This window comes from Budorcas taxicolor, chromosome 11 (assembly GCF_023091745.1).
Source record: "Budorcas taxicolor isolate Tak-1 chromosome 11, Takin1.1, whole genome shotgun sequence".
NCBI classification, from domain to species: Eukaryota; Metazoa; Chordata; class Mammalia; order Artiodactyla; family Bovidae; genus Budorcas; species Budorcas taxicolor.
In genome coordinates, this window is record NC_068920.1 from 10,074,859 (window position 1) to 10,100,443 (window position 25,585).

Here is a 25,585-nt window from a genome sequence, read left to right on the forward strand (position 1 = left end):
CCCGGGCACCTCTTGTTTCTTTACAGAAGCTAAAACACTTGAGGCCCAGGCTGCAGGGAGCAGGGGAGCCAACTGCCCAGCGCTTCATGTTTGGAACCCAGAACCACCAGGCGCCCTTCCCTGGGTTCCGTGTGCTGGGTGCAGGCCCTTCCCGATCTGGCTTGGATTTCAAGGCTCTTTACGGCCCCTGTCTTCTCCCCAATCCAATTAGGGACACACGCCGCACCCCTCACCGGCACCTCCAGGGACCTCCCAGGTCATTCTCAGAGAACCTGTTCTCTGACATCACCGGGAAGACCCAGATCTAAAATGCTGTTTCCCTCTGCCTCTGGCTGAAGAGCTTTAACATTTGTGCATAATAGCTTCCCCCAGGAAGCCTCACCATTCCTTTAGAAATCTGCCAGACACTGCGGTTGATGGTATGGACACAAAATCAAGTCAAGGAGAATGAGGCTGTCCTTAGGCCGGTCACCTAGTGGGGAACATGGAAGCTCCTCCATAAAGTCCATTCAGAGTTAAGTGTCTGCCGGAGACTTTCTTGGGGAATATGTGTGTGGCTGCCACCATCTAGATGTTTTCTATAACATCTAGCAAGTACCTCTGAGCACTTCTGGTGTTCTCATCACCTGCAATGCACCTAACGTCAAGGTCATGTTCTCAGCCAGGTGCCCAGCGCCCAGCCCAGTGCCACGCTCGTGGGAGAGGCCGAGACGTCCCTGCTATTTGAGTTGACAATCTTCATTATGGAGGGATGGAGCACTCATGGGGGAAACCAGTTTAGAGGGAGAAGGTCTTCAAAGTTAAGGAAGAATCAAGTTTAAAGAAAGGTTTTTCAAAGTTAGGGAGGAAACAAGTTTAGAGGGAGAAAGGCCTTCAAAGTTCCGGAAAGCTTTGCAGAACAGGGCCGTGCTCAGCATTGCTCTTTGTAGGCCGCTGAGAAATGGCATCTGAGTGCCTGCAGGCAGAGCTGCAGGCACAGTCTTTTGCTAACAATACCCGCACAGGGCTCACTGGGCTGAGAGTTAGGAGGCCAAGGGGGACTGACCTTGGTGGTGGTGGGAGATGGTGCTCTGACGGGTGACCCAGACCTGCTGGGGTGCGCTTGCCAGGACCAACTCTGTTTCTTCTCTAGAGCTGAAGCTCAGATTAGGAAGTAAAGACTTTGAAAACCACGGACACCTCCTCCCTTCTGGACAGTGTTGGAAAACTTCTGAAATAGCTTCCAGAAAACCTCTCATAAGGTAAGTGTGATTGCACGGACACTATGGTGATACTCATTGCATTCCCAGGTCGGGAAGATCATTGCCTTGTTTTTCTTTGTTTTTGGCAGGATCCTTCAGATTCAACCAGATAGGGAAATATTTTTCAGACAAAGTGCTACTTTCTTAAAAGTAATCAATATGGAAAATTTAGTTGGAAAAGGTAACGTGTCAAAATCCTTTGAGTTTTGATTGACGGTTAGAAGGATGTCACGTCCCCCATTTATCTCTTTCAGGCTCCTCTGGTGGCTCAGATGGTAAAGAATTGGCCTGCGATGGCAGATACCCAGGTTCGATCCCTAGGTCAGGAAGATCCCCTGTAGAAGGGAAAGGCTACCCACTCTAGCATCCTGGCCTGCAGAATTCTATACATGAACCATACAGTCCATGGGGTCGCAGAGCCGGACACGACGGAGTGACTTTCACTCTCCCTCTGGCGGGGCCTCAGCCTCTGGCCCCAGCTATGACTGACACACAGGCGCAGCTGGGCCGGTGAATCCCGCCTGCGGCTCCTGCGCCTACGTCCCCCATCCTGCTCTGTTCCTACTTGTCTCCTGGGCACCTTCACTTCATGCTCCACAAGCACCACGAGTCCTCTTTGACAGGAGATGTGGGTTTGATCCCCGGGTCAGCAGTTTCCCCTGGAGCAGGAAATGAACATCCTACGAGTGGATTTTTAGTCCATGGTGGGCGACAGTCTGTGGGGCCTCAAGGAGTCCGGCACGACTGACCACTAAGCGCAGCAATGCCGCATTAGACCCCTGACCCTCCCCTTCCCCGGCAGGCTCTCTTTCAGTTTATCACATCACAATGAGTACAGTTACCTGAGCTAGACTAGGAAATGGCTCCTGCATCTCCACTCCTTTCCTGGCCCCTTGCCCCCAGTCCACCTGGTTCTCACATCCTGTGATGCCCACCCTCATCAGCTCTGGGCAGCATCCCGTCACTGCTGCACTGCCCAGGCTCAGGCTGGCCTGTCTGTGCCCTGGTCCCCAGAACTGAGTCCTAGGGGCCCCTGGGGCCTCTCCCCCTGCACCCAGTCCATCCTAAGGGCTGGTGCTGGAGTCAGAAAGGAAACAGGAGGGAAGGAGGGGAGGATATGGATGAATGAAGGAATCATGATACTTGTCCAGTTTCGATCTTAGAATGCTTCTCCCTGTTCTTGTTCAGTCCCCCAGTCCTGTCTGACTCTTGAGACCCCGTGGATTGCAGCACGCTAGGCTTCCCTGTCCATCACCATCTCCTGGAGTCTGCTCAAACTCATGTCCATTGAGTCGATGATGAATCTAACCATCTCATCCTCTGTCGTCCCCTTCTCCTCCTGCCTGCAATCTTTTGCAGCATCCGGGTCTTTTCCAATGAGTGAGCACTTCACATCAGGTGACTAAAGTTTAGAGCTTCAGGTTTAGCATCAGTCCTTCCAATGAATATTCAGGATTTATTTCCTTTGGGATTGTCTGGTTTGATTGCCTTGCCGTTCAAGGGACTCTCAAAAGTCTTTTCCGACACCACATTGCCATGACTGACAGATAAAACCCCAATTCCTCAGAGTGGCCTCCAGGTTCTTTCCAGTCCAGCCCTGCCCCATCCTTCCAGCCCTGCCTGCCTCACCTTGGCCGCTCCCCGGCCCACACCCCCTGCCCGGTCCTGAGTGTACCTCCCGGGAGCGGGAGCCCTTTCCCACCAGTGACTCCGCCTGGTTGTTCCTCCTCCAGCCGCCCCTGGACCTACCCCTCCGTCGAGCCCGGCTCCTCTGTCACCCCGGGAGCCCTGCCCAAGCCCCACCGCATCAGTAGCTCCGACCTTCTGGCCCCATCGGGCTGGTTACGTGCCCATCAGAGCCGCCACCCGCTGCACCCAGACACAGCCTCTTTCCTGTCCCTCTGAACCCACAGAAGAGGAAGAGCATGTTTGATCCGTTTTATCCCTCGCCTCCTTTGTGACCTTAGAGTCCTCTGTACTATCAGTTTCCAACCCATAGAGCTTGGGGGTTTCAGCTCTGCTAGGAAGTGAGGCTTCGGGGTAGGAAGATGCTGTTGCCCCCTGAGCAGGTCTAACTGTTGTCCCACCCTCTGGTGGTCCCGCCCCGCCCCGCCCCGCCCCACCCCTCCAGCCCAGGTATTTGGGCCCCAGCACTATGGTCCCTTCCCAGCCAGCTCCTACCTTGTTTGGTACGTGTTGGGCAGTGGGGTCGAGGCACCGGCCTGTGCGAGGCAGAAAGTGGGCGGGCCATGTAGCTAGTGCACCGAGCTGAGTTTCCTTTCGGACCAGGAGACAGCGGCGGACGTCACGACGCTGTGAGTGTGGGTCCCGGCCCCCCGCGCGGTCTTGGGGTCCTGTGAAATGTGTATGCTTCTTACTGGCCTGGGCACTGAATGGAGAAGAGCTGTCCCTTAATGGGGATCTTCCCCTCCCATGGCTCGAAGCTGGGTCTCCTGCACTGCAGGGGGGTTCTTTACCATATGAGCCACCAGGGAAGTCCAATTTCATTATCTATCGAAGCTCATTGAAACATCTCATTTGTAAGAAGTCTTAAGACTGGTAATAAGCAGGTGGATTCTTCACCAGCTGAACCATAGGGAAGCCCAAGAATACTGGAGTGGGCAGCCTCTCCCTTCTCCAGCACAGCTTCCAACCCAGGAATCAAAGCGGGGGCTCCTACAGTGCAGGCAGATTCTCTACCAACTGAGCAACTAGGGAAGTCCATGGGTCTATCTTCTCTTTGTTATATCTTCTTATACCTTTCCTAAAGGTGATAGTGAGCTTTCCTGACAGCTCAGTTGGTAAAGAATCTGCCTGCAATGCAAGAGACCCTGATTGAATTCCTGGGTCGGTAAGATAGCTTGGAGAATGGATAGATTACCCACTCCAGGATTCTAGGGCTTCCTTGTGGCTCAGCTGGTAAAGAATCTGCCTGCTATGTGGGAGAACTGGGTTGGATCCCTCGGTTGGGAAAATCCCCTGGAGAAGGGAAAGGCTACCCACTCAAGTATTCTGGCCTGGAGAATTCCATGGACTGTATTGCCAACAAAGGTCCATCTAGTGTAGGCTATGGTTTTTCCTGTGTCATGTATGGATGTGAGAGTTGGACTGTGAAGAAAGCTGAATGCCAAAGAACTGATGCTTTTGAACTGTGGTGTTGGACAAGACTCTTGAGAGTCCCTTGGACTGCAAGGAGATCCAACCAGTCCATTCTGAAGGAGATCAACCCTGAGATTTCTTTGGAAGGAATGATGCTGAAGCTGAAACTCCAGTACTTTGGCCACCTCATGCGAAGAGTTGACTCATTGGAAAAGACTCTGATCCTGGGAGGGATTGGGGTCAGGAGGAGAAGGGGATGACAGAGGATGAGATGGCTGGATGGCATCACTGACTCGATGGACGTGAGTCTGAGTGAACTCCAGCATTTGGTGATGGACAGGGAGGCCTGGCATGCTGCAATTCATGGGGTCGCAAAAAGTCGGACATGACTGAGAAACTGAACTGAACTGAACTGAACTGATGTCGAAAGAGTCTGAGCGGCATTCACCTTCACTTTCATAAATACCTTTGTGCTTGACTTGAGTACAGCTGCAGAAATGCTTTTCACAGCCATTGTCCTGCTCTGTGCACTTTGAAATGTATTTGAGGCTTCCCAGGTGGCTCAGTGGGAAAGAATCCACCTGCCAGTACAGGAAACTCAGGTTTGATCTCTGGGTCCAGAAGACCCCTGGAGGAGGGCATGGCAATCCAGTCCAAAATTCCTGCCTGAAGAATCCCATGGACAGAGGATCCTGCCTGAAGAATCCCATGGACAGAGGAGCCTGGTGGGCTTTAGGCCACGGGGTCATCAAAGAGTCGGACAGAACTTAGTGACTAAACAGCAACAGCTGTTCTTAATTACACTGGAAACACGGGGGCACCACTTTGTAGCATCATTTGCCCAGAGTGAGAAGAAATTGCGGTCTTACTTTGTCCCTATTGGAAATGATGGTTCTCGAACTGTTCAAGTTTCTATTTGAAAAAGGAGGTTTTAGTTGTCTGTCCTCCCCTCTCTCTCTCTGTCTCGTATTTGGGGAGGGGGCGCTGCCACAGGGATGAGGGGTGGACTGCAGGGCCATGACCTGCTGCTCAGCTCTCACTCTGCTCCTTGGAGCCCAGCAGAGCTAAGCTGCTGCTTTACTCGGCTCTTTCGGGAGCTGCGTTGGCTCCATTCTTTCCCGTGGTGGACCACTTCCTTGATTCTGGCTGCTCTGCAGGTCAGCCGCCACAGAGTTTGCTAATTAGGCTCATTTTGTGTTGTTTCTGATGACTTTCCTGTGCCTTGTTCCTGAGTTGAGTCTGCAGGGCCTGAACTATCAGAGCAATTCCCACCAGCGCTGGGGACCAGGACCCTCCCAAGTCCCTGCCCGGGGGGCTCGGTGCCGCCTCTGGTGTTCTGTGTCATTGCCCCGGGCAGTACGCGAAGTGGCACTTCCTGTTTGATTTCGGGGCCTGCATCAGCGTGGGCTGTTCACTTATCTCACGATTGATGTATTTTCTGCGGTCAGAGTATCCTGAGCAAACCTCTGGGCCTCACCTCTTCATTCCTTCCTTTTCAGTTTAGTGGTTTTACAGGGAGTGGGTATGCTCTCACCTTTAATGACCATCAGCAACTGTTGTCAGTGGCGAAAAACAACTATTACCAGCCTCGCTGTGGCCTTTGAAGACAAGTGAACTTCTGGTTTTCTCTGTATTAGTGTTAAGCTATTGGATACTAAGGCCTGTCCTGGTGGCTCAGTGGAAAGAATCCTTCTGCAAGGCAGGAGCCTCGGGTTCATCCCTGGGTTGGAAAGATCCCCTGGAGGAGGAAATGGCAACCCACTCCAGTTTCTTGCCTGGAAAATCCGTGGACAGAGGGGCCAGGTAGGCTGTAGTCCATGGAGTCACAAAAGAGTCAGACGTGACTCAGCTACTGAGCAAGAAACTGATATTAAAGATGGAATGGAATGTGTGTGTGTGGGGCGGGGGGTGGGTTTCCTCTCCTCTAGGTTCTTCCCAGCTGGTCTAGGAATTAAATGGACCTCAGACAAATCAATAGCAGAAAACCAAGCCCATTGAATTTTGTGCGAACCTCGAAGATACAAGGCTCAAGAAGTGACCAGGCAGGCAGCTTTGTGTGAGTGAAGATTTGACGAAACAAGGGGGTTTGCCTGGGGCAGCAAGGTCGTGAAGTAACAGGGTTTGCTGGTTTCTTGTACAGCCTTTTCAGCCTTTCGTTCCCCTCTTTGGCCGTAAAGATGTCTCTCTGCCTCCTGGTACAGGGAGGGTATTTCCATGGGGAGATTTATTTTCAGCTCCAGGGGGAACAGAAGAAGGGCAGCGTATGCTTTCTGCACCAGCTGTTTCTCAAGTCGCTTTACTTCAGAGCAATCAGTGTGCTGCAGTGGAGTGTTCTGGGGTGAGCTGCCCTGCACCCATCAGGAGCACAGATTACCTGGTGCGTCCCCGTCCTCATGCAGGGAGCAGAAATCAGGGAGCTGATGCAGGGCCCGGAGCGGGGCTGCCAGCCTGCACGCCCTGTGGCTTCGGGCCCTGTCCTCGGGCTCACTTGCTTGTTTCTCCCAGGTCAGTATCTAGGACTGATGGTGCTTTCTGTGGAAGAACTGGGGATCTCTCAGCTGTCATCCCTTCTCACCTGGCAGAGAGGCCCTGAACCTTTGCGCACCCCCGCCCATCCCCACAGTGTCCTGTTCTGGACCAAACACCTCCCTTGTCGGGGCTGTTCACCTCCGAGGCCGGGCCCTGTAGGTGGACGTGGACGTGTCCCAAGCCCTTGACCTGAGCAGGGTGACAGGGCCTGGGCCTGGGGCGACAGGAGCTCAGCAACAGGCCCTGGATTAGAGCTTTGGCACAGGTGGAGTTCCCAGAGGAGGAGACCTTGGCATCAGGGGGCTTGTCTTCGAGGCTTTCATGCTTCTTTGTACGGGATTTACTTCTCTTTTATCTCAAGGCTTCAGGTTATGCTAAGCGGGGTCTTTTTCTCTCTTTACATAATATTCAACTTGTGTAACTGTGTGTTTGGATTGATCATTTTGATGATTCTTGTTATAAAATTGTATCTAGAGGCCCAAACACAGCGAACAGTCTAGAAATGGGACCAAAAGCCAACAGCGCCTTCCCGACCCTCCCAGGCCGTGTCCCAGCGCCCTCTCTGTATCAGCGCTGGCTCTCAGCCATGTTCACATGTCAGAAGCCCACAGGGGGGTCTGAGGCCCTGAGGAAACCGAGTTTTGTGCGTGTACCTGTTTGCCGATCGAAGCAGAGCGTCATTGCTAACAACAGTTAAGGGCAGAGTGAGACGCGGTCGACCTGTGGCCTGAATTTGCGTGACACTGATTTTAAATCCATCCTTTCAGCCTCGCTACCATGGATGAGCTGTCAGCATCAAACGGCACCTTTGCCTTGACCCTTCTGAAAAAGCTGGGTGAGGACAACTCGAAAAATGTGTTTATCTCGCCCCTAAGCCTCTCCTCTGCCCTGGCCATGGTCCTCATGGGGGCCAGGGGCAACACCGCAGCCCAGATGTGCCAGGTACGTTCGGGAAGCCGTTTCTGGGTGGCAGCCGACGCTCTTTCTTTGGCCCGTGAGCTGCTGTCTGTGATTCGAATCCCACAGGCCGTGCTGACAGAGAGGCTTCGCTCTCCTGTAGTCAGGGTGTACTGCAGCTGTGGGTTTTTGTCTGTTTCTTTTTTTTAGACACTTTCTCTAAATAAGAGCAGTGGGGGAGGTGAAAATGTCCACCAGGATTTCCAGAACCTTCTCAGCGAAGTTAATAGGACGGACACACAGTACTTGCTCAGAACGGCCAACAGGCTTTTTGGAGAGAAGACTTACGATTTCCTCTCGGTAAGTCATACTCCTGATTGCCCGAAGCAGGTAGAGACCGAGGTTGTGTGGAGACGGGAGGCGGGCCTTGTGGTGCAGAGAGGCCTTGTGGGCTGAGACCCACACGGTGGGCAGGGTGTGGGACCCCAGTCACGACCTCATGCTTCCTGGAACCGTTCGGTCATTGCCTGTAAGAGGAGCCCTGTAACAGCCCTGTTCACGTGTTCCTGAAGCTTCGATGAGTTGATTGTCAGAGAACTAACACAGATCATACCTGTAAGAAACGTCGCGGGAAGAAGGAACCACCCCTATGGACCGTTGTTCAGGGCCTTTTATTGGGCGGTCGCTCTCGGGCAGAACTCCCAGGGGCGGGTAAGCAAGGGAGCGAGGGGGGTCTGCGAAGCAAAGGGAGTCTGCGGGGGGGGGAAAGGACTCTGCGGAGTCTGCGAGGTGTGAGGGGTGGGGAAGGGGTTTTATAGCCCGGGCCGGGGCTCCCATATAAGGAAGAAAACGCGGGCTCAGCGGTGATTGGTGTCCAAGGGCTCCGTGTCAGCTCCTGAGTGGACGGTGAGGGCTTCGTGTCGGCTCCTGATTGGTCGGTTTGGTTGCCGGCCCGTCTCCGGGGTGTGTCTGCAGCGCCCTCGGCTGGGGCATGTCCCATGACATGCCCGGGCATGCCTCAACACACCTGACCTTTCCCTGACCTTTCATCCTGACCTTGCCCTGACCCTTCATCCTGGCCTTGCCCTGACCTTTCAATACCACACTTGCAGGTGAGTTGGCCCAAACAGGGGAGTGATCGAATAGAATATTTCTGGTGTTGTTTTTCACACGTTGAAGTCTTCCGTGTGTTGTGAGACGCAGCCGCCGGCCCCTGGGGGGGCGTGGGGTGGGGCCCAGCCCGGGCCGAGCCGGCGGGGAGCGTGTGTGTGTGGTTCTGTCCTGTGTGTGCTACTCAGATGGACTTTAGAAGGAAGGGACAGAGGAGGCTCTCAGATCTCAGTGAATTCTGCCTCATTGCCGCCCCAATGGCTGCAGCCCTTCCTCTCGACCTCAGGAAGGGTAGCGGGTGGGCACGTCCACCCTCTGCTCAGCGCTACAGGCCTGAGCCTTTAACATTCTGATTGTTCATGAGACTGAGCAGCTTTGCATGTGGATCAAACATTTGTATCTTTTCTGAAAATTGCCTATTTATGTGTCCTTTGTGTGGTTTTACTTTGAGGTTTTATGTCTTTTTTTTTTTAATTAGCTCTTTGTATGTTTAGGATAGCGATCCTATTCTATGACTTTTTTCATTGTTTTTCATACTTGTTTCAGCCTCTAAATTAACTGTTTTAAAACAGGTGGTGTAAAGTGAAGGTAGTCAGCATGAGGTCAAATATTTGTAGGTTTGTACAGTTTGGTGTGAATTTTATTACAACTTGGTTACTTGTTTTTATCAGTCTTAGCTACATGCTAACTTATTGTCTTCTTTGTATAAGACTTAGATATACGGGAAAGCAAAATTCCCCATAAACACAATGAATTGGCTAATTTTCCTTAACTTCTCTCTTTTCTGGTGGAAATTTGAAGACAAGGATTGATATTTATTTATTTATTTATTTTAATTGGAGGCTAATTACTTACAATATTGTACTGGTTTTGCCATACATTGCTATGAGTCTGCCCCGGGTGTCCATGTGTTCCCCATCCTGAACCCCCTCCCTCCTCCCTCCCCACACCATCCCTCTCGCCATCCCAGTGCCCCGGCCCCGAGCATCCCGTGTCATGCATTGAACCTGGACTGGCGATTCGTTTCATATATGATATTATTCATGTTTCAAGGCCATTCTCCCAAATCATCCCACCCTCTCCCTCTCCCTCAGAGTCCAAAAGTCTGCTCTGCACATCTGTGTCTCTTTTGCTGTCTCGCATACAGGCTCATCATTACCATCTTTCTAAATTCCATATATTTGCGTTAGTATACTGTATCGGTGTTTTTCTTTCTGGCTTACTGCACTCTGTATAATAGGCTCCAGTTTCATCCCCCACATTAGAACTGATTCAAACGTATTCTTTTTAATGGCTGAGTAATACTCCATTGTGTATATGTACCACAGCTTTCTTATCCATTCACCTGCTGATGGACATCTAGGTTGCTTCCATGTCCTAGCTATTATAAACAGTGCTGCGATGAACATTGGGGAACACATGTCTCTTTCAATTCTGGTTTCCTCGGTGTGTATGCCCAGCAGTGGGATTGCTGGGTCATATGGCAGTTCTATTTCCAGTTTTTTAAGGAATCTCCACGCTGTTCTCCATAGTGGCTGTACTAGTTTGCATTCCCACCAACAGTGTAAGAGGGTTCCCTTTTCTCCACACCCTCTCCAGCATTTATTGCTTGTAGACTTTTGGATCACAGCCATTTCTGACTGGCCTGAGATGGTCCTCATTGTGGTTTTGGTTTGCATTTCTCTGATAATGAGTGATGTTGAGCATCTTTTTTTGTGTTTGTTAGCCATCTGTATGTCTTCTTTGGAGAAATGTTAGTTCTTTGGCCCGTGTTTTGATCGGGTTGTTTATTTTTCTGGAATTGAGCTGCAGGAGCTGCTTGTATATTTTTGAGGTTAGTTGTTTGTCAGTTGCTTCATTTGCTGTTATTTTCTCCCGTTCAGAAGGCTGTCTTTTCACTTTGCTTAGAGTGTCCTTTATTGTGCAGAAGCTTTAAATTCTAATTAGGTCCCATTTGTTTATTTTTTCTTTTATTTCCAAATTCTGGGAGGTGGGTCGTAGAGGATCCTGCTGTGATTTATGTCAGAGAGTGTTGCCTATGTTTTCCTCTAGGAGATTTATGGTTTCTGGTCTTACGTTTAGATCTTTAATCCATTTTGAGTTTGTCTTTGTGTATGGTGTTATAAAGTGTTCTAGTTTCATTCTTTTACAAGTGGTTGACCAGTTTTCCCAGCACCGCTTGTTAAAGACATTGTCCTTTCTCCACTATATATTCTTGCCTCCTTTATAAGGTGTCCGTAGGTGTGTGGATTTATCCCTGGGCTTTCTATTTTGTTCCATTGATCTATATTTCTGTCTTTGTGCCAGTATCATACTGTCTTGATGACTGTGGCTCTGTAGTAGAGCCTGAAGTCAGGCAGGTTGATTCCTCCAGTCCCATTCTTCTTTCTCAAGATTGCTTTGACTATGCGAGGTGTTTTATATTTCCATAGAAATTGTGAAATTATTTGTAATAGCTTTGTGAAAACTACCGTTGGTAGCTTGATGGGGATGCACTGAATCTGTAGATTGCTTTGGGTAAAATATGGAGCGCCTCGCGAGTCTGCGCCTCCTCCTTGCACAGGGGCCGCGCGACCCTCTCTGCACGGGTCTGACTGTATTCTCTGTGCTGCCGAGCGAGAACTCATTGTTCTTCTGATGAGTTTGTGGGCGACAAAGTGGTCTCCCCATCCTATCCCTCTGCCATCTTAGGAAGCCCCAAGAAAAGCATTGATATTTAAAACGTTATTTTGATATGGAATATAAAATCAAAAGATGAGAAATATTTGTCAGTTATTTCATAGTGATCGAGTGTTCCAAGGATCCAATACCAATCGCAATGCATAATTAGATATTCCTTTAGTTTGCTTTTTGACTGGTCATTATTACTAAATAGTAATTAAAGAAGCAGGCACTTGTTTTCAGATGTGTTTAAAGCTGTTGAAGTCACCAAGGGTATGATGAGGTATCGACTTGGAGGTGACCACTTTGCTTCCAGACTATTTTCTTAGACTGAGACGCTGACATCTTTTCAAAAGCCATGATTAAGAGTGGAGCAGTAGGTTGGCAGAGCCTGAATGATGTGAGGGTTCTATGAAATGAGGCACCAGGACCACGAGATGCAGGGTCCACGGTGTGGGGAGAACTCAGCCACATGACATCAGACAGAGCCAATTCTCCCGGTCCTCAGAGCACCTCTGAGATGTAGCTACCACTGCGTCCTTGCTTCCAGGGGGCAAGGAACCAGAGAGACGCAGAGGCCTTTCCAGGGTCACACAGGAGGGAAGGCCGGAACGCGTGCTGGCGGCAGTGTGGCCACATTGCCCTGAATGGCTGTGTTGTTCTTGTTTAGTCGCTCAGTTGTGTCTGACTCTTTGCGACCCCAGGGACTGTAGCCCACCAGGCTCCTCTGTCCATGGGATTGTCCAGGCAAGGATACTGGAGCGGGTTACCATTTCCTGCTCCAGGGGATCTTCCCCAAAGAGATCAAACCCTGATCTCCAACATTTGCAGGCGGATTCCTTACCACTGTGCCACCTGGGAAGCCTGTGCTTTACTCAGTTATTTATTCAGTGTAGCTGAAAACTGAGAAACCGGATTGAAGGTTAATTGCACACATTTGTTTGTGCATTAACAAGTAACCATCAAATGATCAGTGTTGAGGTTATGCATGGTGAAGAAGTCAGCTGTTGGCGTTGTCTGTTTCTGTAGCCATGTGATTCTGTCATTCCGTCTCTCCTAGTCTTTCAAAGATGCCTGCCGCATGTTCTACCAAGCAGAGATGGAAGAGCTGGACTTTGTCTGCGCTTCGGAGGAGTCTAGGAAGCACATAAACACCTGGGTAGCCGAAAAGACAGGAGGTGAGGACGTGTCACTACTTCTGTTTGCACAGTATTTGAATCGGTCTTATTTTCCATCAGTTCCTTCCCAAGACCATCGAATGTAAACAGAAATGGCTGTTTTCTCTAAAGAAGTGGAACTTTCAAATCCACTTCTGAAATTTAATCAGCAATCAATTTCTCTAGCTTTCCCCCTCTTCATTAATATTCGGTGCACCTCTTCCAGAGCAATCACACTTTGACTTTTGGCTGTTGCAGTTAATGTTCCTATAGTCTGCCTTTTCACAAAGGGTGGAAGGAAGACTCTGGATGCGGCCCCACCTCCCTGCCTGTCCAGTAGAGCACGTGCTCTGCGGGTCGCTGAGCATCACTGCAGGACACGCGGTCAGGCCCTGGGCCACCTGCGCTTCTTCGTTTCCGTGCTCTCCACACTGGCTTCGACCTCTCCCCTTCAGGAGGGTCCCCTCACTCTGTAGACCGAACATTCCTTTTTCTGTCCCTGTGAATAATTCTGCCCTTATTATTTGTTTATTTTATGTGTTTTATGCAACTCATTGTATTTTTCTGAGCATAGACTTTAAGGTTTTTGTCCCTGATTTTGCTTTAGGGGCCAGGCTCGCTGCATGGGTCTCCCTGGTGGCTTAGATGGTAAAGAATCCACCTGCCAATGCAAGAGAGACAGGTTGGATCCCTGGGTCAGAAAGATCCCCTGGAGAAGGATATGGCAACCTGCAGCAGTATTCTTGCCTGGGGAACCCCATGGATGCAGGAGCCTGGTGGGCTACAGTCCATGGGGTCACAAAGAGTGGGACCCAACTTAGCGAGTAGACAGACAACTCGCTGCACGTGGTTGTCTGGGGGACAGTGAACCCTCTGGTCTGGGCACTGACTCCTCCAGGGGATGCGCCAGGAATTACTATGCCCAGCACCTCCACCAGGAAACCCTGTTAGCTAACTGGTTCTTTAAATCTTCTTTGCAGATAAAATTAGAGACTTGCTCTCTGCAAATTCGGTTAACCCCATGACACGTCTGGTTCTCGTGAATGCCATCTACTTCAAAGGAAACTGGGAAAAACAGTTTAACAAAAAAAACACCAGAGAAAGGCCATTCAAAGTCAGCAAGGTGAACAAGAATGTTTCATAAAGCAAAGGAGGTTCTTAGAAATGGTCCCTGGGGTCCCCTTCATTTTCAGAACAGGCGAGGAGGCTGACCTCAAGGAACGTGAGCCTCTTGTGGTCTTGGCGGCCCAGATGTGGATCCGGGCAAACCCTGGCTTCCTCTCCCCCTGCTCTTCCTCTGCTGTGTCATCAGGGGTGGTCCGTGCGGCGGGTGTTCTGTCTTGTATAGCACATCCCACGGGGCAGCTCGCAGGTCTCTGGGCCTGCTAGAGCCCCCAAGATCCAGTTCAAACTCCAGACTGTGGCTGTGACGCTCATGGGCCTGGATCCTACCGTCTGACCTCTCCCGTCAGGCGCTACCTACACAGACGCCTTTCTCTGCAGGGCATCCAGGAGCCTTCCTAGCGGTCTCCACAGTCCGGATTCCTGGTTCCTCTGTCCCTCCTCTGACTCTCACAGAGCCCGTGGCTTCTCACAGTGGCTCTGATCCCCCACAGCCCCTCGGCCCGTGTGCAGGACCCGGGAGATTACTTGGAAGTTTTCCTGAGGCTGGGCTGAGAGTGGCGGGGGTAGGAAGCACAAGTGAGATTGTCTTGTGGTTTTCTGATCCTTGTATCTATTTACTCGGCTGTGCGGGGCTCCTTGCCGCTCAGCCTTTCCTGCTGCTGCCGAGGCGGAGGCCCTCTGGGCTCGGGGCTCGGGCTTCTCCTGCTGGTGCTTCTCCTGGTGCAGAGCTCGGGCTCTGGGCCCTTGACTGCTGGAGCTGCGGCTCCCGGGCTCTCAGCCCAGGCTCAGTAGCTGTGGCCTGTGGGCTTAGAAGCCCCTGGGCTGTGGGGTCTTCCCAGACCAGGGCTGGAGCCTGTGTCTCCTGCATTGGAAGGCAGATTATTTACCCCTGAGCCACCTGTTGTCTTTAAAACCAGAGCCCACATGGTTGTTCATGGTCAGCTGTGGGCGGGAAGGCCAGGCGCCCAGGACTCGGCAGGGTTTGACGGCGGGATGAGTGGTGTCGCCATGAGCAGAGGTGGGAACGTACAGATGGAGCAGGCGGAGGGGACACGAGCCGCCAGTGTGCGAGCCGAGCTGGAGGCTCCTTTGTGTCCAGATGAGATGTCAGGCCGGCAGGAGCCAGGGGCGAGGTCCTGCCGGGCATGTCCGAATGGAGCCCTCCTGGGTCAGCAGGAGAACAGCAGCCTGAGGCCTGAGCGCTGGGAACCAGGGGTGGGAGCTGGAGCCGTGCAGACGAGCTGACAACGCGGAGCTGGGGGCGTCTGGAGACAAGACAGAGTGTGTGGGCGCAGGGGGCCGGCTCTGATGACTCGTCCCGCGTGTCCACGGGTCTTGTTTCAGTTAACGTTTATCCATTTCCTTTATAGAACGTGGAGAAACCTGTGCAAATGATGTTCAAGAAGTCCACCTTTAAAATGACCTACATTGAAGAAATAAGCACCCAGATTCTGGTGCTTCCCTACGTCGGCCAAGAGCTGAACATGGTCATCCTGCTGCCCAGTGAAAGCACTGACTTGAACACGGTAATCAGGCAGCCGTGGCCCCGAGGCCTGGGTTCTCACTGGGATCCCTGCTGGGCACTGGGCTCCAGGAACTCGTGTGCAGTCGGCAGGCCGCCCCGGGCCAACGGGCGCAGTGTGTGGGTCACAGCAGAAGGTCCCCAGGGCAGCGCTGCTGCAGACCCTGAGATCTTCTACCTTCTCCTCCAGGTGGAAAAGGCCCTGACCTACGAGAAATTCGTCACTTGGATGAAGCTAGATACGATGGACGAGGATGAGGTGGAGGTGTTCCTGCCCCGTTTCTCGCTGGAGGAGAGTTACGATATGGAAGGCGTCCTCCGAGACCTGGGCACGACCGACGCATTTCAGGCGGCCCAGGCCGACTTCAGCGGGATGTCGTGCCAGGAAGACTTGCACCTGTCCAAGATAGTGCACAAGTCCTTCGTGGAGGTCACTGAGGAGGGCACAGTAGCTGCGGCTGCCACAGTGGCCAGGATCACCCCGAGAATCCTGAGGATCGTGCCCCGGTTCTGTGCCGACCGCCCCTTCCTCTTCTTCATCCAGCATGGCAAGACCGGGGCCATCCTGTTCTGCGGCCGCTTCTGCTCGCCGTGACGAGGTGTGGGGGCCCCCTGGTGCTCCTCTCTGCTCTCCCCTATCTCTGCGAAGAGCCTGCAACCCCATGTGACCTTGGTGAAGGTCCACAAATAAAGGGCTGAACGAGACCACCTGTGTGTGTGTCTGTGTGTGTGTGTCTCTGTTTGTGTGTGGGACTGTGTGTGTGTGGGTCTGTGGGTCTGTGTGTGTGTGGGTCTGTGGGTCTGTGTGTGTGTCTTGGTCTGTTTGTGTCTGTGTGTCTCTGTGTGTGTGTCTCTGTGTGTGTATGTCTCTGTGTGTGTGTCTGTGTATGTGTGTCTGTGTCTGTGTGTCTCTGTGTGTATGTCTGTGTGTGTGTCTCTGTGTGTGTGTGTCTGTGTGTGTGTCTGTGTCTCTGTGTGTGTGTGTGTCTGTGTGTTTGTGTCTGTGTGTGTGTATGTGTGAGTGTGTCTTTGTGTATCTTTGTGTCTGTGTGTGTCTGTGTGTATCTCTGTGTCTGTGTGTATCTTTGTGTGTGTGTGTGTGTGTGTACCTGTGTGTGTGTCTTTTTGTGTCCTGTGCCTTCTCGGAGGTGCAGCTCCCATCAGAGACGGGCGCTCGGTGGTCCTGCCGGTGGGGAGTACTGGCTCATGCTCTCTGGGTCCTCCCTCCGCCTGCCCCGTCCAGGTCCTCGGGGAAAGCGCTCTGCTCCGGGCCTGGAACGATGAGCGGGGCTTCCCTGTCTCCTCTGCTCAGTGGCCCTGCTCCTGAGACCAGAGCGAAGCAGAGGCTACGGCAGCCACGGGGAGGGGGAGCGGGCCTCAGAGATCCCCGAATGTGAGCCCTCCAGAAACCAGGAGAAGAGGGGAGGGCCGTGGACCCAGACTGGGAGAAGTCCATCCCCAAGCCACTGTGTCTGCATTGGAGGGTCTGTGGTCAGAGGCCTGTTCAAGTGCTTGACCGTCCACACTCCCTGAGCATGTTCAGTTGCCCCCGGGGTCAGAGATGAGCAGACAGGTCCTGTTCACGAGATGGGGGCGGTTCTGACCAAGTCATGGAAGCACGCCGGGTGACTTTCCATCGTGCCGCTGGTTCTGGAGAAAAAGAGGCAGCTAAGGTTTCATTCTAAAGGAGATCAGACCTGAATATTCATTGGAAGGACTGATGGTGAAGCTGAAGCTCCAACTTTGGCCACCTGATGCAAAGAGCTGACTCATTTGAAAAGACCCTCAGGCTGGGAAAGATTGAAGGCGGGAGAAGAAGGGGACAACAGAGGATGAGATGGTTGGGTGGCATCACCGACTCAATGGACTTGGGTTTGGATGAACTCCGGGGGTGTGTGAAGGACAGGGAGGCCTGGCGGGCTGCAGTCCATAGGGTCACAAAGAGTCAGATACGACTGAGCGAACAGACAACACGAAAGACAGAAGCTAAACACACGGTCACACGTCTACAAACTACTGTTATGAGCAGAGCAAAACGATAGGTTCATGTTTAAAAACCACTTCTTCGCTTATTACCTGGTTCCTCCGTCAACTGTGAAATAAATGTCCAAACACTGAGTACCACTTACTAAGATCCTTCTTATTTGTCCTGAGCCATGACTTTGAAAATAACCTGTCACATAATCATAAGCTGACTTTCATGATCACTTTGTAATAACATAAAAATCCTTACCAGTCAATCATAAAGATTAAAGAAGTCTTAATCTTAAAAAAGAAAAAAACATGGGACCAAATTTAAGCAGTTTATCATAAAGACATTGCAGGTATCAAAGAAAACGATCAACAGTCTAGTGGGCCTTTCACATTAAGGGACAGCGCTTCTCCATTCAGTGCCCATACCAGTAAGAAGCATACACATTTCACAGGACCCTGAGCGGGCGCAGGGGACCAGGATCCACACTCACAGCGTCGTCACGTCCGCCGCTGCCACCGGGTCCGAAAGGAAACCCAGCCCGTGGCCGAGTTCCCGCCCGGCCCGCCCGCCTTCCGCCTCGCGCAGGCCGGTGCCTCGGCCCCACAGCCCCACAGGTACGAAGCACGTTAGGAGCCGGCTGGGCAGGGACCGCGGTGCTGGGGCCCAAATACCTGGGCTGGAGGGGCGGGGCGGACCGGGCATGCCGGAGGGCGGGGCAACAGTCAGACCTGCTCAGGGGGCAACAGCATCTTCCTAACCCGAAGCCCCACTTCCTAGCAGAGCTGAAACCCCCAAGCTCTATGGGTTGGAAACTGACAGTACAGAGGACTCTAAGGTCACAAAGGAGGCGAGGGATAAAACGGATCAAACACGCTCTTCCTCTTCTGTGGGTTCAGAGGGACAGGAAAGAGGCTGTGTCTGGGTGCAGCGGGTGGCGGCTCTGATGGGCACGTAACCAGTCCGATGGGGCCAGAAGGTCGGAGCTACTGATGCGGTGGGGCTTGGGCAGGGCTCCCGGGGTGACAGAGGAGCCGGGCTCGACGGAGGGGTAGGTCCAGGGGCGGCTGGAGGAGGAACAACCAGGCGGAGTCACTGGTGGGAAAGGGCTCCCGCTCCCGGGAGGTACACTCAGGACCGGGCAGGGGGTGTGGGCCGGGGAGCGGCCAAGGTGAGGCAGGCAGGGCTGGAAGGATGGGGCAGGGCTGGACTGGAAAGAATCTGGAGGCCACTCTGAGGAATTGGGGTTTTAACTGTCAGTCATGGCGCTGTGGTGTCGGAAAAGACTCTTGAGAGTCCCTTGAACTGCAAGGCAATCAAACCAGACAATCCCAAAGGAAATAAAGCCTGAATATTCACTGGAAGGACTGAAGCTGAAGCTCTAAACTTTAGTCACCTGATGTGAAGAGCTGACTCATTGGAAAAGACCCGGATGCTGCGAAAGATTGCAGGCAGGAGGAGAAGGGGATGACAGAGGATGAGATGGTTGGATTCATCATCGACTCAATGGACATGAGTTTGAGCAGACTCCAGGAGATGGTGATGGACAGGGAAGCCTAGCCTGCTGCAGTCCACGGGGTCTCAAGACAGGACTGGGGGACTGAACAAGAACAGGGAGAAGCATTCTAAGATTGAAACTGGACAAGTATCATGATTCCTTCATTCATCCATATCCTCCCCTCCTTCCCTCCCATTTCCTTTCTGACTCCAGCACCGGCCCTTAGGATGGACTGGGTGCAGGGGGAGAGGCCCCAGGGGCCCCTAGGGCTCGGCTCTGGGGACCAGGGCACAGACAGGCCAGCCTGAGCCTGGGCAGTGCAGCAGTGACGGGATGCTGCCCAGAGCTGATGAGGGTGGGCATCACAGGATGTGAGAACCAGGTGGACTGGGGGCAAGGGGCCAGGAAAGGAGTGGAGATGCAGGAGCCATTTCCTAGTCTAGCTCGGGTAACTGTACTCATTGTGATGTGATTAACTGAAAGAGAGCCTGCCGGGGAAGGGGAGGGTCAGGGGTCTAATGCGGCATTGCTGCGCTTAGTGGTCAGTCGTGCCGGACTCCTTGAGGCCCCACAGACTGTCGCCCACCATGGACTGAAAATCCACTCGTAGGATGTTCATTTCCTGCTCCAGGGGAAACTGCTAACCCGGGGATCAAACCCACATCTCCTGTCAAAGAGGACTCAGGTGCTTGCGGAGCATGAAGTGAAGGTGCCCAGGAGACAAGTAGGAACAGAGCAGGATGGGGGACGTAGGCGCAGGAGCCGCAGGCGGGATTCACCGGCCCAGCTGCGCCTGTGTGTCAGTCATAGCTGAGGCCAGAGGCTGAGGCCCCGCCAGAGGGAGAGTGAAAGTCACTCCGTCGTGTCCGACTCTGCGACCCCATGGACTGTATGGTTTATGTATAGAATCCTGCAGGCCAGAATGCTGGAGTGCGTAGCCTTTCCCTTCTACAGGGGATCTTCCCAACCCAGGGATTGAACCCAGGTCTTCCTCACTGCAGGCGGATTCTTTATCAGCTGAGATAATCAGCACTTAGAAAATGAAAAGGGCTCCTAGGCAGGAAGACTGAGGAGGAGAAGGGCAGGTGGAAGCTGACTGGAGTGTCCAGAAGGGGCCGGTACTGTCTGCTTTGACTGAGGAGGAAGTGGAGAGTTAGGAGGGTGAGGAGCTGCTCCTCCCTGCAGATCAACACTGCCCTAACAAGCCCGAGTCAGAGGGAATCAGAGGGACAGGGAGGAGGGCGAGGGAGCGTGCCGGCCCGAGCCGCAGGAACTGGAAGGAAGTTTGTGTTCCAAGAACAGAATGGAGATGAGCGTGTCGTATGCCTTCTGAATGGTGGCAATCAGAAGCAACTGTAAAATATTAGGAAAATCTAAACCGGAAAACGATTATTTTGTCAGGAGTACAAGAGCGAGGGCTCCTTGGTAGCTCAGCTGGTAAAGAATCCACCTGCAATGTGGGAGACCTGGGTTCCATCCCTGGGTTGGGGAAGATCCCCTGGAGAAGGGAATGGCTACCCACTCAATATTCTTGGGCTCCCCTGGTGGCTCAGCTGGTAAAGAACCCACCGGCAATATGGGAGACCTGGGTTCCATCCCTGGGTTGGGGAAGATCCCCTGGAGAAGGGAATGGCTACCCACTCCAGTATTCTGGCCTGCAGATTTCCGTGGACAGAGGAGCCTGGCTGGCTACAATGCATGGGGTCACAAAGAGTCAGACACGACTGAGCAACTTCCACGTTCACAAGAGCGAAGCAAAGTAACACTGCTTTTTCTAGCTTGGTAAGTATTTGTTATTATTGTAGGTCTTTAGTCTAGTGGCTCCAGTGAAATTTGTACTTTCCAGCTGCACATGTCAACCCAGCACCTGAAAGACAGGTGCCTACAGGTGAGGTCTGTGAGGCATGGAGGGGCTCCGTCTAAGCTTGAATCACCTGAAACCTGGGAGATGTTCTTCAGAATATGGGTCTCAGTCATTTTCCTGGACCCAGTTATTTAATTGTTATTTATTTTGCAGTTATGCTCTCACTTAAAATCTGAGTTAAATTAAGGGAATCTTGTTACTCAAGATTTTTTAACATTGCTGATCATAAAATTTTAAGAAATAGTGAAATAACTGAATAGAAGTTCCCCCAGCCTTACTTTTTTCTCATCTAGAGATACTCACTTTCTCTGGAATCATCTGGGTGACTCATGTCACAAGAAGTGAAGAGCAAGATGAGCCAGGGCCTGTTGTCCGGGCCCGCCACCGTGCAGCGTCCCGGAAGGGAGCTGGGTGAATCTTCGTGAGAAGCCCCGGGAACTGCCTCCTCAAATGCCGAGAGAGTCCTAGTGGCTTGATCAGAGCAGTCAGTCCTCACTGGGCCCTGTGGCAACGAAGCTGCCAAAACGAAACAAACAAAAACTGTGGCAAGCAGGGCTCAGCTGTTACGAGGCCGATTTCCGCTGGTCTGTCCTGCTCGGGTCGCGCCAAGACCGCCCAGATGCTGCCACCCTGGCAGGTGGTGCCTGGGGGACGGGGCCTGAAATAGGACCTGCTCTGTAGGGCATGGCCTTGGAGGTTTAGGAGGGTGCCTTCTTGACCAGGCCTAGTGTTCCGGGAGCGGGATGGCCTTGAAGACGTGCTGGGTTTCTCACGAAGGGTAGGAGGTTACCTTCCAAAATGCAAGCTTGCGTCTGTTGACCTGAAGCAAACAGACTGCAGGTGTTTCTGCCTCAAAGTTCAGTTCAGTTCAGTTCAGTTCAGTTGCTCAGTTGCAACCGATTCCTTGCGACCCCATGAATCGCAGCACGCCAGGCCTCCCTGTCAATCACCAAAGTTGGGTTTATTCAAGTCGGGATCAGCAGGGAATTGCAGTTAAGGCTCCCTGCTGTGGCGGCCACATGCAAGACCCCACGCGGCAAGGGAAGGAGCAGCTTTCATAGAGGGGACACGGGCCCCGCCGGCTGGGTACACAGAGCCTGGGCTTCTCACGGCCGAGTCCTGGCGGGGAGGAAGGGGACTCTCCCTTCCACTGTGGGGCTCCGCTGTGGCTGCAGGGCGAGAGCGCCCCCTGCCGGTCCCCTGTCTGTTTACCCAGGGTTTCCATTCATTAATGTTTCACGGGCGTCTGGACGAAAGCCAAAAGGGACATGAGATATGCATTTTCCCTTGTTCCTGCTTGGGGAGCGTGCTCAGAACATTTTCCTTCTTCTAAAGAAAGCGAGCAGTTTCAGCACATTCTAGGTGTCCATCCGCCCATAGGTCGCCCACCCGCCAGCCCCTCATCAGGACGGGGCAGAGCGCACGCGAGGGGAGGGAAGCGCTCTGCCTTCGGCCTTCCGCCCTGCCCTCCCCGCCAGGTCGCAGCAGCGCACACACTGCCCGCCCTTCCAGGGCGCCGCTGACTCCAAAGGCAACGGGAGACCTGCGCAAGGACCTGGGACCGCCCCTCCTGTGAGCCGTCTGGGCCGCGTGGCCGGGCAAGCCCTGGGCTCGTCTACAGAGCATTCTCAGATGACGTGATGACTGCGATCGCCCTGAATGGCTTGTTACCTGAACACCCAAAATTCATGAAACGCCCACGGTGACAACACCAGCCGGTGAGATGACTAATTATTTCATTCGTGCCGGAAACTTTTTTTTCTTTTAAATGTGTAACTTACAGAGCTTCTCTTTTATTCTTTTTCATTTATTATGTCTTCGGCCGCATGGAGTCTTAGTTGCTGTGTGCAGGGTTGCCCCGAGGTGGGTGGGATCTTAGGTCCCCAACTGGGGATTGAACCTGCATTCTCTGCATTTGGAAGGCAGATTCTTCACCACTGGACCCCCAGGGAAGGCCCCCTTCCACAGCCTGCTATTGAGCACCGGCTGTAGGCCAGAAGCTGCACTGGGGTCTGGGGACGTCATGGTAGGAAACAGAGTCTCGGCCTCGGGATACCAGATAGATATTGTGAGAGAGTAGAAAAAAATGTGACTCGTGTCTGCCACTGGCCCCTGGCACAGAGTCCCTGAAACTCTGCTGATTTTCTAAGTGATAAGAACACTGGGAGTCTTTGGTTCTAGAATTTGGTCTCTGACCCCAGCTGCTGACACAGAGCTCCTGGACCCTGTGTCATTTCCTGGGTGATGGGGTGTCTTCGGTTCGCATGGGCTGACTCTGCGTGGAGCTCCTGCATGAGGGCTGCCCCCCAGAAAGGCCAAGCCATGATGAGAAGCTTGGAAACTTCAGCCTCACCCCTACATTCTCTCGAGAAGGGAGAAGGTCTGGAAATGGAGTTAATAATTGATCAAGCCTCTGTACATAAAATCCGAATAGTGTGGGGCCTGGAGAGCTTCCAGGTGGATGAACACATCCACCCGGGGAGGGGACGCACCCTGAGTCCATGGGGACAGAGACTCTCAGGACCCACCCAGACCTCATGCTGCGCGGCTCTTTATTAGTGTCCTTTATCACATCCTTTAGTAAACAGGTAAAGATGAGTAAGCCTTTCACTGAGTTCTAGGAGCCATTCTAGCAAGTTAATCAAACCTGAGGAGGGGGTCCTGGGAACCTCTGATTTGTCGTCATATCAGACAGGAGCTCTGGGTCACTTGCGACAGACTGGTACTTGGGGGACAAGCGAGAGGCCTTGCGGGGCTGAGCCCTTAGCCTCTGGGATCTGACCCTGTCTCCAGGTACAAAGCGTCGGAATCAACTTAAACTGTAGGACACCTAGCTGGTGTCGTGAGAACTGACTGGTATGGGAAAGCCTCCCACACATTTCATCACCAGAAGAGTCAGCAGGGAAATGCTTTGTGTGAGGAATAAGGAAGAGAGACCCCGGGAGGGAGGAACTGGGCTCTTCCCCATTTGGGGAAAGACAGAACTGAGGTTTCTTCCCGCACAGACATGCAAATAAATGGCATTTGACGTGGTGTGGCTTAGCAACTAAACCACAGTGCTGTGGTGACGCTGAGTTTGAGGGGCAGCGTGAGTAGACACAGCAAGAAGCCTGGCTGGAGACTCGGAGAGGGGGTCCCGAACCCACTGCCCTCGGCGGAGATGAGAAGAGGAGGATGAGCCCAGAGGACCGCGGGAGGAGGGGCCTCCAAACCAGCGATGGGAAAACGAAAACGTGCGCATGGCCGGGGAGACACACAAGTTACTGCTGCTGGACCACAGACACGAGCCCGTTCGGGCCGGACGCCTACGAAGGGCCTCGTCTGTCAGGCCTACACGTGTGGGTGTTATCTGACGGGCTGCGGGAGTCCCTGGAGGATTCCGAGCGCCAGGGTCACACAGCAGAGCCGTGCACCGGGAAGATGGCTCTGCAGCAGCGCAGGGGTGGGAGGCGGAGGTTTGCTCCCTGGCGCGGGGTGTCCGTGCAGCGGTGCTCCAGAGGAAAGGCGGCAGGCGGTGGGCAGGGCCGTGCCTGGGGCTGGGGCCTGGAAGGAAGAGCTGATGAGGACGACCTGGTCAGGCCCCAGGGTTGCTGGAAGGAGGGAGGGGAAGGAGGCTCCGGCGGGACTTTCAGAGATAAACGGCGGAGACACTACACTAAATTTGTTTCACTTCTCCCTGGAACAAAAGGCGTTGGCAGAGCCTGATCATTAGCTTCTGCTCCTAAGGCCTGGGAAAAACACGGGCCATGTACATCTGCATTGAGGCAGAACGTGCGACATCAGCATGCGAGTCTCCACTTAAAGCCTCTTCATTTAAAAGCCCAACATGAATTGAAAATGCACACATATGTATCTTTGGGATGACTGCTCAAGATCATGGCTTATCATCGCTAGGGCTTTGCTCTTAAACACTTATTTCAGGTTTAGCCAGAAGGAAGCAGTTATGGAAATGAGAATGAATGAACCAGTCTCCCTGGAACACAATTCCCATAAGTGCAGGAGAAGCAGCTGATTTAGAGCTTAGGTGAGAAAGAGTGAAAAGGAAGATTGAGTAGAATGCTAAAATTTTTTGAAATTATTAATAATTCTACAATTATTTACACTTTTAAAATTATTAATTTAAATTATCAGTTTAAAATTCGTGAATTTTTAAAAATTATGAATAATTCTACAAGCAACAGGAAGACATTCGCACTTTTTGAGTATTGTGTGACAAGGAAAAGCAATGATTTAGGAAACATAATTACCATAATATTTGGAATGACCAGAATATGGGAAAGTCTATTGCAGGAAATGAATTAAGAAACTGTTACATCGTCATGAGATCGTATGGGCCTGAATTAAATTATACATAATTCTTAACTCCTCAAGTTCCCTTACTGACTCCCCACAAACCAAATATCTCACTTTAATGTTAAGTTTTTTTAAAAAGGAAAAGGAAAACCTCCCAGCAGATTCCAGGACCAGGTAGCCCCCTGGCAAATTCTCACACTAACCCTTCTCAAATTCTTACAGGAAACTGGGCGGGGGTGGGGAGGGGGGCCGGGGGACTTGTGAACTCATAGGCCAACACCAAAGCAAGACACAGACACCATGGGAAAATATCATTACAGAACAATATTCCGTATGAATATTGATGCAAAAGCCTCAGCAAGATAACTGGCAAATTGCATCCAACAAGATATCAAAAGGATTACACATCATGACCAAGAGGGCCTTAGTTCAAGGATACAATGGTGACTCAACATAAGAGAGTCTATCCCTGTCGCACATCACATGAATAGTATGAAGAGGAAAAAAACCACACACGATCATTTTGTGAAAACAGATAAAAGAAACCTCATTTAAAACATCGATGGTCAACTGATTTCATCCAACGGGGGACAGATGTTCTCTCCCGTAGGTGATTC

The 25,585-nt window shown here is 52.3% G+C and overlaps 1 protein-coding gene across 1 annotated transcript; it reads left to right on the plus strand.

The window, feature by feature from the left end:
• Positions 1-6,733: 6,733 nt before the first annotated feature.
• LOC128055994 (serpin B6-like) lies at positions 6,734-15,936 on the plus strand. Its single transcript, XM_052648621.1, has 7 exons — positions 6,734-6,849; positions 7,637-7,811; positions 7,977-8,126; positions 12,598-12,715; positions 13,675-13,817; positions 15,190-15,345; positions 15,532-15,936. Exons 1-7 carry the CDS (start codon positions 6,734-6,736, stop codon positions 15,934-15,936), a joined length of 1,263 nt encoding a protein of 420 aa, XP_052504581.1.
• Positions 15,937-25,585: the final 9,649 nt, after the last annotated feature.